Genomic DNA, 14,224 nt, shown 5'->3' with positions numbered 1-14,224 from the left:
TATATAGGATATAAAGTAAAAATCATGTTCCATATTTTGTAAATTTTCTATCATAAAATATATCAAAACTTAATTTTTGATTAGTAAGACTGATTGCTAAGGACTTCATTTGGACAACTTCGGTATTCTCAATATTTTTAATTTTTTGCACCCTCAGATTCTAAATTTTCAATTATTTATATATCTGCCAAATATAGTCTTAGCTTAACAAACTATACATCAATGGAAAGCCTTTTTTTTCAGCTTTCAGATGTTGTATGCACCTACATTTCAGAAAAGTGACTCTTGGTCCAGGGTCACATTTGTATAACCACTGTTTTACTACAAATACCATAGTTAAACTATGGTTAGTGTAGCAAAACCATAAAAAAACATATAAATATATTTGTGTTATGTTTGTGGTAAAAACCATAGTTGATTTTTGTAAGAGATGAACAGCATTACATTATTTATTAATCTAGGTTAATGTTAATTTTTTTTTTTTTTTCATGTTTGTTCGTACTACATGAATTTTAGTTACAAATTGAAATATTAAAAATGTATTAAGTTTCGAAGTTGTACATTAAACAAAGATTATTATAGTATGTTTTATGAGAAAATAATATTAGTAGCCTTTTTACTTCAAAATGTCACATTTAACTGGTACTTGCCATTTCTTTGTTATGAATTGTGGAATTTAGTATATTCTGTGTAAATAGTTCTTCTAAAAGTAAAATTCCAAAATAGTATGCCTTTTTCCACACTTAAAAATAAAGGTTCTTTATTGGCATTAATGGTTCCATGAAGAACCTTGAACATCCATGCAACCTTTCAAATGCAGAAAAGGGTTTTTTAGATTTTTAAAATGTTCTTCAAAATGGTTATTTAAAGAACTGTTCACTGAAAGATTCTTCGGGGAACCAAAACTGGTTCTTCTATGGCATCACTGCAAAAACACCCTTTCGGAACCTATTTTTAAGAGTGTGGAACACAAAAGAAGATATTTTGAGAAACTGTTTTACTTATAGAGTCAGTGGGGTCCAAAACAACACTGAATTGTATTGAATTTATTGAATTGAATTTTAAATAAAGACATACAGGTTTGATTATTATATCAACTATGTGTGATAATGTGAGTGTATAGTGAGTGTATTACAGGAAATAAAAGAAAAACTGTGATACTTTCCTTATTACAACCTTCAACATGTTTCAGCCAAATTAAAAATGTGCGTTTCATACTTAGTTTTAGCAATGTCCACTAAATGCTCTTGCAAAGCAGCAGCACTCATGAGCCAATGGACACACACACATAGACTCGGAGAGGGTTCTTTCTGCTCTTTTCTTTCTGACATCTCCATGATGGATGGCTTTCAAACACACACTTTATGAGCTGAGCATTCATCTGGATTCACAGCATCCACAACCAGATTTATCTGGGACGTGTATGAATGTGTGTGTGCACGCGCATGTGTGAACCGAATGTGAGAAAAAAACTGGGTAGCGACAGAGAAACAGCGAGGTGCGAAAAAATTGCATAGAGCGTTTTTGAACGATTCTGTGGTCTTTTTTGTCTGGAATTCCAAATATAACTTTCATTCAGAATTATTGAGCATTTTGGATGGAGAAAAAAAGACTCCTGATTAAATTCAGAAGCTTTCTCCTTCGATGCATTCAAAATGTCCCACAGGTGAACGGCGAGCCTCAGGTGTCAATCAAAGCGTGTGGGCGGGGCTCCGTGTGGCCAGAACAGTTTGTAATGAAGGGGTTCTGCAAGTTGACATAAGTTTGGGAGAGGACTGTTAGGACAGGGGTTTGGGATTTAGTTATTCTCTCTCTCTCTCTCTCTCTCTCTCTCTCTCTCTCTCTCTCTCTCTCTCTCTATCTCCTTCTCCTTCTCCTCCCGTCTCTCTCTCCCTCCTCCCCACTTTTCAGAGCGATTAACGCCCGGAGGATAAGACAATAAATCCTGGCCGCGCTGAATGAACGCCATTCATCATATTCATTTTCCTGTCGATACAATTATGAAAAGCCTCTGGCCTTTCTCTCTTTCTCTGGAACTCAATTCTGCTCAGGGAAAACGCAATTAGTGTGAGAGTAGGAGAAGGCTATCTTCAACTCCCTCTCCTCGATTCATCCCTTTCTCCATCCCTCTGCTCCTTCAACTTTTCCCGTTTCGTTATTCGAGGCAAGGTTGTGCGGTCCGCGCCGTTCGGAGTTGAAAAGTTGCCCTCTCCGTCCATCTGCTCCATGCGGTCGGTAGTTGGAAGGCAGACTGACACCTGCTGGTCAGCGTCTCTGTCGACTCTGAAGCACAGACGTTATTGATTTATCATTATATGTGTTTATAAAGCACTTTTCGGACCGACTGCACTTTGCTTGCGTGCGTGTGTGTTCAAACAAGAGTGCAGAGTCTTGTAGATGATACATGTGCTTTTATAATACACACTGTATCATACTGTACCTCGCTTGATGTATAGAGTTTTCGCCAGAGGAAAATAAATTTCCATTGCCGCGTGTATGTGTGTTATTCCAGCGCAATAATTTGTTTCAATGTAATGTTTCTATTTGAGTTAGAGACGATGACAGTGCGAACCATAAAGTGGAATACGTGCTGTACTGCGAATATATCACGGTATTTTATGAACATGCTAAAATATCATTTACACTCTCTGAGCAGCACTGAGGAATAGATTAGCTGAAATAGAGAGGGGAGATTCTCGAATCCCATAATGCTTTTCAAAACAAGTTTTTCATCTTTTCGCTATTATTGTTGTACGGAGAGAGCGGGAAATGGACATGGATGTGGGCAGGGGGAAGGAGCGTACAGGTGAATGAGAACAGGAGGGACAGATAGAGCCACTTTATGAACGCACTAGAGAGAAGAGGAGAGCAATAAGGTGGGTAACCAGCCCTACGGCCCTATGCTGCCAGACTATTTAAAAGTTATTAACACACATCTTTAAAAGGTAGAGCAAGAGAGTGAGAGAGTCAGGAAGATCGGAAAAAAAAAAACAATTCTGTTAGAAGAGGATCCGCATGGATGGATGGATGGATGACTGAATGGACAAGAGCAGTGCGTTAGATGAGAAAGAGAGAGACAGGCCAGGTGTGGGGCCAGTCGTCCTCTGTGGGTCTCCCCCCGTCCGCCCACCCCCCCCTCCTGGTGCTAATTGATTCTGGCTGCTCTGAGCTGATTAGTGTGAGGACTCATGGGGTCTGAAGGCTTTAGCCAGCTGTCCCAGAGCAGTGTGTACCCCACCACCCACCTGCGGCACTGACGCCCCCTACTGGAGCGGCAGTGTACTGCCGCATTAAAGGGGAGGGGCGGGGGCAGCGAGTGGACAGGAGATACAACACGCTTAATGTAATTTTGATTGCCTTCAGATGCTGGATGCAAAGTAATTAGTTAATAGGTAATTAGTAATTATTGTGTACTTGGCAGATTAAGTGCTTGAAGCTGCGATGTGCTGATGTGATGGGTCTCGGTGGTGAAGCACCATACCTGCAAATGCTGGAGTCAAATCAGACCATACGTGTGTTATTGCACTTCGCAAAATATTCAAAGTTTCAAAGGGGAGCGAAGTTTAGTGTAATTTTCGGAATGCAATCTGTTGAGGCCTGACAGAAACTTAACTGTCTTTTGGATAAAGATATTTAGTACATTTGCGTTTGAACAAAAATAGAGTTTTAAACACAACTCATTTGTGAAGCATGTAAAGTGCTAAACATTAGAATACTTATTTTTATCGATATACCGTCCTAATGGAAAACAATAAAGATTATTTTTGTCGATATACCGTCGTAACGGAAAGTGCTGGAGAAGCCTGCTGTTGCTATTGTTACCTTCTCACCAACGCGACTTCTGCTGGAAAATGCCTGTTTAGCGAGCTTAAACAATTGTGCAAATGTTGTTTGAAATTGTTGCTGAAATGTGTGTGTGTGTGTGTGTGTGTGTGTGTGTGTGTGTGTGTGTGTGTGTGTGTGTACATACTGTACATATATGTGACTTTGGACCACGAAACCAGTCTTAAAACCACAATATGTAAGATTTTTTGATTAAAATATCCAAAAACCACTAGAACAGTGCTATATATTTTGCTGACTTGTGTACTTATATTATTCCAAATGTTTCGAAGAATGTTTAAATCCAGAGAAATACGCAATTTTAACTAACGGACCGTGTCATTGCGACACCTGCCAATTATGTCATACACCCTCAATTTAAGTAGAAAACATGGAAACCTCAAAGACATTTAAATATGTTATGCATTTTATTAGACAGGTGACAAACACACAGAGTAGCGTTATAACAGAACTTTTAACACACTCAAGAGTTTTTAATACATTAGCTCATCCATGAACATGATTTCTGCCCGAGTCCTGACGGATTTCATCGGCTGTGGGGATAAAGACAACAAACTCCCATAAGTTCACATTCAATCACGGCATCATCAAACTATGCCTTTGTTTCTGTTTGTTTTGAATATGCGCCCTCTAGCGGCAAAAAGTGCCTTTAAGTAGCACAGGTATATTTGTAGCAATAGCCAAAAATACATTGTATGGGTCAAGTAAAGATCATGTTCCAAGAAGATATTTTGTAAATTTCCTACTGTAAATATGAAAAAAAAAACTTAATTTTTGATTAGTAATATGCACTGCTAAGAACTTCATTTGGACAACTTTAAAGGCGTTTTTCTTAATATCTAGATTTTTTTAAACCCTCAAATTCCAGATTTTCTAATAGTTGTATCTCAGATCCAAATATCCAAATATTGTCCTATCCTAACAAACCATATACTAATGGAAAGCTTATTTATTCAGCTTTTCAGATTATACAATTGACCCTTATGACTGGTTTTGTGGTCCAGGGCCACATATATCATTTTAGAATTTATTTAAGATGGCTTATTTCCTTATACCAAAACTGTAGGTATGAATTCAGTGCCACAACGGATATCCTGGAATATTATTATTATTATTATTTTTTTTTTTTTCATTTTTTAATTTCTTTAAGTCTAGGACAAATCTATTAGAAAAACAACTTAAGTGTTTTTTTTTTCCGTCCAGACATATGAGGTGTATGTTGGTAGATTTTGCATAAACCCATTATTTGAGAGAAGAACAACACAAAGGAAAGGAAAAGAAAGAAAAGAAGATAAATTGTAAATGAAGAGCTAAATAAGTGTAAATGTTGTTGCATGAGATGTAAAGAAAGTTAAAATATGTGTTTCCATTCATATTTTCACCTCTCCCAGGTAACTGGCAACCTACCATAAATTTTCATCTTCAAGCGTTTGAAGTGTGGGTGTATACAGATTGAATATTTGTTAATGTTTGCCCGCTATGATTAAGAGACAAAGTTGTGTGTCGGTGTACCTGTCTTTGTGTGCACATAAGTACGTGTGTGAGCGTGTATGTTTGTGTGTGTGTCTTTGGTAATTGGCTGTATATTAAAGATAGTTGTGATCCTGCCCTCTCTAACACAGCAATAAAGCTCACTTAGAGTGTTTTATTAAAAACAGCCAGCGAGAGGGGGGAGACGGAGGGATGGGGCGGCAGAGACGTAACAACACAAAAATATTGGACTTTTTCCTGTATCATTTTTTGTCTTTAAAAAGTCCAAATGACCACTCAAATTGGGTAGTGCATCATTTTCTGTCATGCAGCTGAAAGCGTGGCAGACAGTTCTAATTCATCATTTTGGTGATTTAATAGCTGAGAAATATATTAAAATAATAAAATGTGGGCTGAAATGCCCTGGATTTGCAGTGATAAATAGCCCTCTCTGGCCTGATCGGATTAGTTGCACTAACAGATATATTGCGGTCAGGATTCACGCAGGCACGCACGATTGTTTTCCAATAAAAAGTTGCATATTAAATTCCAACACAGAAAAGGAGGGGAGAGGCCCTTCTATCTACAAACCCTCCAGAAAAAGAGATAGAGGGGAAAACGAGAGAGATGAATGTAGAGAGGGAATAAGGGATTTTAAGTGTTACACCGATACCATCCAGAGATATATTGCCAGAGCCCAACCACCACAGCCGATAAGTAAGCTACTTAAACTTATTTATCTGGACATTTATAGCAAATTCTCACACATACATAATTCCTCATGCTCACACAGTCATATTAGCATGCTCACAAGCTCATAAACTTTCATTTAAACTCTCTCTCTCTCGCTCCCTCCCTCCCTCCTTCTGTATCCCTGAGGAAAACATTTGGAGTCTCATTGTCCTTCGACTCATCAGGAAGTGCTTGCTTGTAATTAATTAGCTCATTTGTTTATGCAAATGTCTGCAATTAAGTCATATTGTTTGTTAAAGAGATCATTTTCTAAATCAAAAAAAGATGTCCTGTATCTGAGAGCAAATGATGTTCGTCTAATTAAGCACATTAGTCCAAATTTGTAATTAACAGCGCATAATTAGGTGGGAAGATATCCTGTTTATGCGTGACGTCATCGGGGGTTTAAATGCACAGAACGAGAGTCTGACAGACAGATGGGCAGGTAGACGAAATCGCAGACAGCAAGAATAAAAACAGGTGTATCCAAGGGACAATGTGTAGGAGAAAAATACACAAACACATGGATTCGTGAAGCCAGCAATTGTCCAATTATCTAAAAAAAAATATCTAATGTTTTCCATTGCAATCAGTGCTGTGATCCACACTCGGAAATGTGTGTATTTATTTATGTGTGTGGGTGTGAAACACGATGGAGGCGAGGTGTTTGGGGTCAAAGCGGTTGAACATTAAAGGGTTAAATCTCTTTCATTATTACTCCCCAAATCGACCTGGGGGGATGCAAGGAGAACTGATTAGAAAGGAGAGAGGAGGAATGAGAAAGCTAAAGAGAGATGAAGACAGAGGGCAGAGAAAGAGAGAGATCTCAAAACAGTCCGATATAAATCATAACTATCATAACCTCAGGGCACGTCATGATAAAGAAGAGAAGGAAAGAGACAGGGAGAAAGAAAGAAAAGTGAGGGACACTATACAAATACAACCACAATGTAAAGCCACAGGAATTGCTGTGATGTTTATTTGTTAAAATAGGAGGGTTTGTACATTATGATTATTGTTTTGTATACATGAACTGTAAAGGCCGTCCATAAATGTATGGACGTAATGAAATTGCTTGTTTTTTTTCCTTGCAAATACAAGAGCATTCGAGAAAGATTCAAAAGAACCATAAAATATAGCCTGTATGACTCATGTTTTTATATTTAGGTCTTTTAAAATCACAATTTATGAAAAATCCTTACATCCGCCCTTAGAGTTCATTAAATTCATAAATCAATCGTTCTAAAAAAAATTGCTTCTTTAGGGATTGTTTGCATACAGTATTTACAACCATATCCTTAGGAACCCTTTCATGATAAAATGGTTCTTTGTTTGTAGAGTTTAGGGTTATTTATTCCTACCCATTTGTTTTTTTTATATATGTAACTGTCAAAAATGTATTCAATGCCACCACTTTATTGATTTTTTGGGAGCTCATATATCAACATCCAACTACTCAGACTGTCAACGCACTCTCAACAGGTACTTGATATCCCTCTTAAAATGTTTATAAAATTTAACTTTAATTGTAAAGGTTCCAAAAGGCGAATTTTGCAGCAGTTCAGAACCATTTTGGGTTCCCCAAAGAACCTTTCAATTAACATTTCCCAAAACAGCCATGTGAAGAACATTTTAATAATCTGAAGAGCATTTTCCACTATTAAGTACCTTTTGTGCAATAAAAAAGGTTCCATGGCTATTAAAAGTTCTTCATGAAACCAATAAAGAACCTTTATTTTTGTGTGTAAGTGTAAGTGTGGACTGTGTTCAGTTGAGGATACTTCTCTCCTCCGTTAAGCAGACAAATGACAGAAATATTGAATTTATGATCCATATTGTTAGAGCTTTCAATTACTTGGGTATATGTATAAACATAACCAGTCAGAAACACAGTAGAGCAATCCCATGACTTTTCCAGCTACTGGGGGAACGTTCCCACAACTTTCATTAACGTTTTTTCAAACGTATTTAAAAGTTAGGACAGAACATTCTTAAAATAATGTTTATAGGATGTTCTAATAACATTATTAATGGTTGATTTACATTCTCATAACGTTAAGAGACAACATCATTCTTTTTGATGTTATTTGTACATGATTGAGGTTCTCGTAATGGTAAGAGAAAACGCTCTTAGAACAACAGTCTTGGAACGTTTTTTAATGTTATTTGTACACGATTGAGGTTCTCGTAATGGTAAGAGAAAAGGTTCTTAACAGTCTCAGAACATTATTTTGATGTTATTTGTACACGATTGAGGTTCTTGTAATGGTAGGAGAAAACCTTATAACAACAGTCTCGGAACGTTTTCTATGTTGTGTGTACATGACTAAGGTTCTCGTAATGGTAAAAGGTAACGTTCTTATGACAACATTCTCTGAACATTCTTTTGATGTTGTTTGTACACGTTTGAGGTCCTTGTAATGTTAAAAAAAGGAACGTTGTTTTGGTGTTTGTAGATGATTGAGGTTTTTAGTTTTAATGTTTGTATAATCAGTAAAAAAACTTTCTCATAACATAAAATATGGGTGTTTCAAACATAGAGAGAACATTCAAATATAAGGTTCTCATAACATTATGACAATGCACTCAAAAAATGATTCTGCAACACAAAAGTTATTTTCATTTAACACCATTGTGTTAGGTTTTCCATTTGAACATTGAGCATTGTGTTAAACTGACTTGAAACAGTTGCATTTGACTCAACTCAATATTTTCATTTTGAAGAATGTTTCAGTTAAGTAGGCCAAAATTAACATTTGATGCTTCAATTTACTTAAGTAAATTAAGTTAATCCAACACAATTCTTTACAACCACTTCACTTTAATTATTTGAGTTGACAGTACATAAATGATTTTACTTGTGTAACTAGGAAATGGATTTCCCCTTCCCAAAATGCTTTGCATGGGACTGGATAGAAATAGTAAATGTTGACAATTTTTTTTATACATCTTTTATTTATTTGGATTTTTAAAAAAAGTTTGGGTAATTCCTTATAAATTAAGTAAATCCAATGTATCATTTTAGAATGTACAAGTATTTCTGCCTAATGATTTATTTTCTAGTTAAATGCTTTAGTTTTAGTTCAACAAGCATAAAAGAATCACTTCATAAATGTATCAATTTCATTGAAACGATATTTGATCAAGTTGAGTTAACTCAACTATTCGCAATTACATTTCATTGCATGAATTTGTTGGGGTTACCCATGGAAATCTTGCCCTCAATTAAATTGAGTTAATCCAATGAATTATTTTTTTGAGTGTGGTAAATTAGAATGTTTCTCAAACATTAAAAAAACTGGACGGTTTAAACATTTACAAAACATTCAGAAATAACATTTTCATAACTTCGTGGGAACGTTCTTAGAACATATTTTTGTTAGTAGGGTTGTAGTTTTTTTTTTTTCTAAAGAGTGTTCCTTTGAGTCTGATCCTTTCATTGAATCATGATTCCTTTCACAAACACAGACTGAATGATCTGTTAATGAATCAAATTCATTTGGTTCAAGTTTAACTCACTCATTCATTGATTCACTGTAGCAGTTAACAGCTCACTGGAGGGGTTAGATTATCACTGACTTAAATTTCAGCTGGTTCCTCGCACAAATCTCTGGTATGGCTTTAGAAGACATATTTTTAATTATGATTTTATGATGTACACTGTACATTTATTATTTTTGCTATGTGATGTATATGTATTTGTTCTGTATGTACGCTTTGCGCACATAAAAGTAGGCCTTGTGTGTGCGCGCTTTTGCCATTTTTATGCGTCAGGGGGATAAGTCTAAGAGAGGGCTGAAATGAGTAGTCTATCTCTTTTGGGATGGGAAGTGCCTCTGAAGAGATTTTCGCCAGACCAGCCCGTGTCCCAAACAAGCCACAAATGAACAAATAACACACAGAATGTTGCATTGTGCGTGTGAAGAAAATTACGTACCAACAATGAGCGGGGAGCGGCGGAGTAACACCGCGGTTTACTGAAGCTGACGGGACACATAGTGGAAAAGCAGAAGATATTGAAAGCTGAGAAGGAAAAAAAACGTGGTACGAAACGACAGAGAGCGACCGAAACGCGATCATTTGTTCTCCTGCGACTAGACTCTCTGGCTACTGTCCAGAGAGTTTTACACCGCTTCTACGTTATGGGTGACCAGGGGGAGAGCGAAAGACAATGTCATCTCTTTGTAATTGGTTTTTAGTTTTAATTTCTTTGTGTTTAACACAAATAGGATGGTTCTATTAATGTTAAGTAGGCTTGTGTAATAAGTTTCTGTGACCTGCAGGAATTCCTAATCATTAATTCAAGCAAAAGCCTAATGACCTTCTAATCTGTAGCACTTATGAAGAACATTAGTCTCTTTCTCTCTCTCTCTCTTTCACTCGCTCTCTCGTCCCACCTCTCTCTCTCTTTTGCTAAGAAAGGCTAATTAAAATAGCCATTTGGCAGCCTAGCGTCCTAATTGCTATTCCCATCATTGCTGGTCGATTGGGAGGAGATAGAGAGATAGAGGAAGGGGAGAGAGTGAGGAAAAGAAAAGATGAGCGAGAATAAGATTGATAATGAGATAACGAGTCATTAGAAGCATACATTAGCGAGTACAGCCTAGGCTAATGTCCCCTCAATCAGTTAGAGCTCTCTCATCCTTGCCTTGTCTTCTTTTTATCATTCTGTCCCTGCATGTGCTTCCAGCCATCTCCTGTCTCATATCTGGAGAAAAGGATGTCCTCCTCTGGCTGGTAAAGAGAAAGTGCTGTGACACGCATCGTTTTGGTCAGGTTTGTGATCATCTTACTTTTAATGAAACCATGGCGTTTTGATGTATGGTTTATAAAAAGCACCAAGCTGATGTAAAAGAACATAGGATGTAATCTGATTTTGGATTGGAGAAATGAATCCAAGCACTACTTCGAATATATCCATTGCGCCATCTCCTGGTGATCAGCTGTAAAATATAAATGCGTGGTAAAAGAAAACCCGCTGTTTTGGACTCTGATAAGACCGTTTTTTTTGGAGCATTTGTTGTGCATTACATTGTTAATCAACCATGTTTTACACAGCGAAATTGTGAATGCTTACAATCAAATTGTTTCATTGCTGGAGCTACAAATGATTAGATGTTCTGTAAGCTTTCAACACAGCACTGCATGTCACATCCTGAACAGGCTGACTAGCTTATACAACCATTCACATCTTGCAAAGAGTTACATCATACCAGAATAGTGACCAGCAGCTGTTTATCACTGGTGACTCACTTTTTTTCTTTCTTTCTTCTTGCAAATGCCCTTAAATGCATTGTGTGCAAAAAGGAGGATTACTTCAAGGATTCCAGGAAGGGATCTGCACCTAATCACCAACATACAGTTAAGTTGGCAAGAGCTCAAGAAATAGGGGGAGAGAATTAAAGGAAAAGAAAGAACAAAAGAAAGAAAGAAAGAAATATTAGCATGTCATGTACAGACATCCCAGATGCCAGATCACACTTGATCTGGAAAGCATCTGCTGTGTACAAACATCTGTCAGACATCTTTAAGTTGTACATACATTTTAAATCCTAAACATCTTAAAGACATCTAGTAAACATCTATTTGACATCTGATATGAAACGTCCTATAGACGTATTGCAGATGAGCAAACACTCTAAAAAATACATGTTGCAGATGTAAATGCAGACGTCAAATAGCCGTCTCCGTGATGTATGTGTGCTATCAGGGATTGTGCCCATCTGCAATACATCTATGGGACATTTGTCAAATAGACATCTATTAGATGTCTTTAAGATTTAGAATGTATGTAAAACTGACATCTTACAGACGTCTGCCAGATGTTTGTACACAGCAGATGCTTTCCAGATCAAGTGATCTTTAACAGACATCTTGCAGTCGTATGTGTGATATCTGGGTGATTTGAGTCTAAGCTGGGTCATCTCCCATTCCTGTTCTTTTCTCTCTCTACTTTTCTGTCACATCTCCACCAGCCTATCAAAATAAAAAAGCCAACTGAAAAAAAAAAAAAACTGAAAAAGAAAGAATTGTAAAGCAGCATTATTTTAGATTTTAGTAATATGTTAATATTTAGAATTTAAGCTTAAGTCATTTTGTTACGTCCTTTTATCTATTTTTCTAAAAAAAATTAATAATTAATAATTCATTTTTAGTCATTTTAGTACTTTATTTATTTCAGTTGGTTGCCAAGGCAACATTTCTAAGCTTTTCATCTAATATTCACATTTTATTTCAGCTTTATTTCAATTACCAAAAACAATATTAATATTTTTTGCTTTAGTTAAAAATAACACTTGGGGAAGGATGCTGAAGAAAAAACAATGAAAGAAAAATATAATAAAGAAGACTGAAGTATATAGCTCTCTGGATTCCTTGCCTTGTTCACTAAATTCTTTTGCTTGCTCTTAGTTTTGAAATGGGAATATTACTGCTGTCTTTCGAAGCATTAATGGTCTCTTTCAGCCTCTTACTGCCTTCCTTTACAGCTTTTTTGTTGCCGTCTCTCGCTCCCTTGATTGTCTTTCTCTTCCGTCTTCGTATATACATTATGTAGAGACCTCCCAGAGTCAGCAGAAGTGTGAGGAGAACCAATGCAGCTACATCTAGACAGTAGTAGGAGTATGTGGACATGTTGTAGGCCTCAGCACGCAGATGGGGTGCACCTTTATTGCGCAAGACAAACTCGATCCAGTACACTGCTTTGTCCAGAGGATGCAGAGGCTGATCTCGATGTAAACTGGAGAGCTCCTGCATGTTCTGACGATACGTCGGATTCTCTAAGATATCACTCAAAGCTTCAAAGAACTCTTCTGTGGTACAAGTAGCTGCGTCCAGCATCCGTGCGGCCCCTCTTGCCTCAAGACGTACAATATTATCTAGCTGGTCAAATAGCAAAGGGAGTCCCAAAACTGGCACCCCATGATAGATGGCTTCGTATAGACCATTGGTGCCACCGTGAGCCACAAAAGCACGGGTCTTTGGATGGCCGAGCAAGTCGTTCTGAGGTATCCATTGAAGCAGTAGAGTGTTATTCCCCAATGATGAAGGTCTCTCACCAATAAACCTCCAGATCACTTTCTGTGGGATGCGGGCAAAAGCTGTGGCAATGGCCTCCATGACCTCTCGAGGCAATCCTGCAATTAGCGTTCCCAAAGACATCACGACCACTCCATGGTCTCCTGAGCTCTGTATGAACTCCTCCAGCTCAGCAGGGAGAGGCTTGGCTGGACGACACTGGAAGCCACCGATGTAGACGAGGTTTGGCATGGAGGGTCGTGGGAATTCAAACACAAAGTCTACACGGACAAGCCAGAACTCTGCCGAACGTTGCATGGCTAAAAGGTCGGCGCCGGGTGGGAAGTAGTTGAGCAACAAGCTGGAATACATGGGAATCAACAACCAGCGCTCTTGAATGAGATTCAACCCATAATGTAGAAAGTTACGGGTTCTTTCTAACAAACCCATTCGGTCTGTTAGACCTGAGCCAGGCACAGGCACATAGGATATGGGAGAAGGTGCGATGGAGAAGTGACCTTCTCCAAAACTCATCCAACGGACATTATAGACCATTGGAAGTTGCAGGTAATGTGCTAGGATGACCCCACCTGGCATGGCAGGGTCGGTGAGCATCAAGTCATAGTTTGCCATCTTTATTTGTGTCATTAGATCTTTGTTCTCCAGCATGGTGGTGAGCATGGCACAGTTTGCAATGTGAGCCACCTTTATGATGCCAACAAATTCTGACATTTGGACTAGGACACCCATTAACGGTCCCTTCCTGCGGGCCTCAAGAATTCTTTGTACTGCGTTCTCGAACAAGTCCAGGCCTATGTATTTCTTCTTAAGCTTCACCGTAATGGAAGTGTAGTAAGGTGAATTCTCCTGGATGAACCAGCTGTCCGTCAGTCGTATCACACTCAGCTCATGTCCATGAGAGTGGAGCTTCTTCACCAGCACCTAGTGGGCAGTAATACAGTACACTTTGGGTTTAATCATACCAAGCAAGTTGGATCGCTTTATTGTGTTTGTACAGTGGAGATTAAAATTAGAGATCAATACTTGATTTTTTCCGAAATATTGTTAATCTTCATTGCTCAAAAACAGTGATCAAAATTAGAGAACAGCAACCACTGTCGCACGAAAGAAGATTACAACTAAAATTTTGGAGGGTTACAGC

General features: G+C 37.8%; 1 protein-coding gene across 1 annotated transcript; it reads right to left on the bottom strand.

Annotated features, from left to right (window-relative positions):
- Positions 1-12,269: 12,269 nt before the first annotated feature.
- Positions 12,270-13,953, bottom strand: ugt5g2 (UDP glucuronosyltransferase 5 family, polypeptide G2). The gene has a single exon (XM_073829592.1). It carries the CDS (start codon positions 13,810-13,812, stop codon positions 12,433-12,435), a length of 1,380 nt encoding a protein of 459 aa, XP_073685693.1. The 5' UTR covers positions 13,813-13,953; the 3' UTR covers positions 12,270-12,432.
- Positions 13,954-14,224: the final 271 nt, after the last annotated feature.

This window comes from Garra rufa, chromosome 23 (genome assembly GCF_049309525.1).
Source record: "Garra rufa chromosome 23, GarRuf1.0, whole genome shotgun sequence".
NCBI classification, from domain to species: Eukaryota; Metazoa; Chordata; class Actinopteri; order Cypriniformes; family Cyprinidae; genus Garra; species Garra rufa.
Note: the sequence above shows the minus strand (reverse complement) of the source record. Positions and strands in the feature narration are given on the sequence as shown.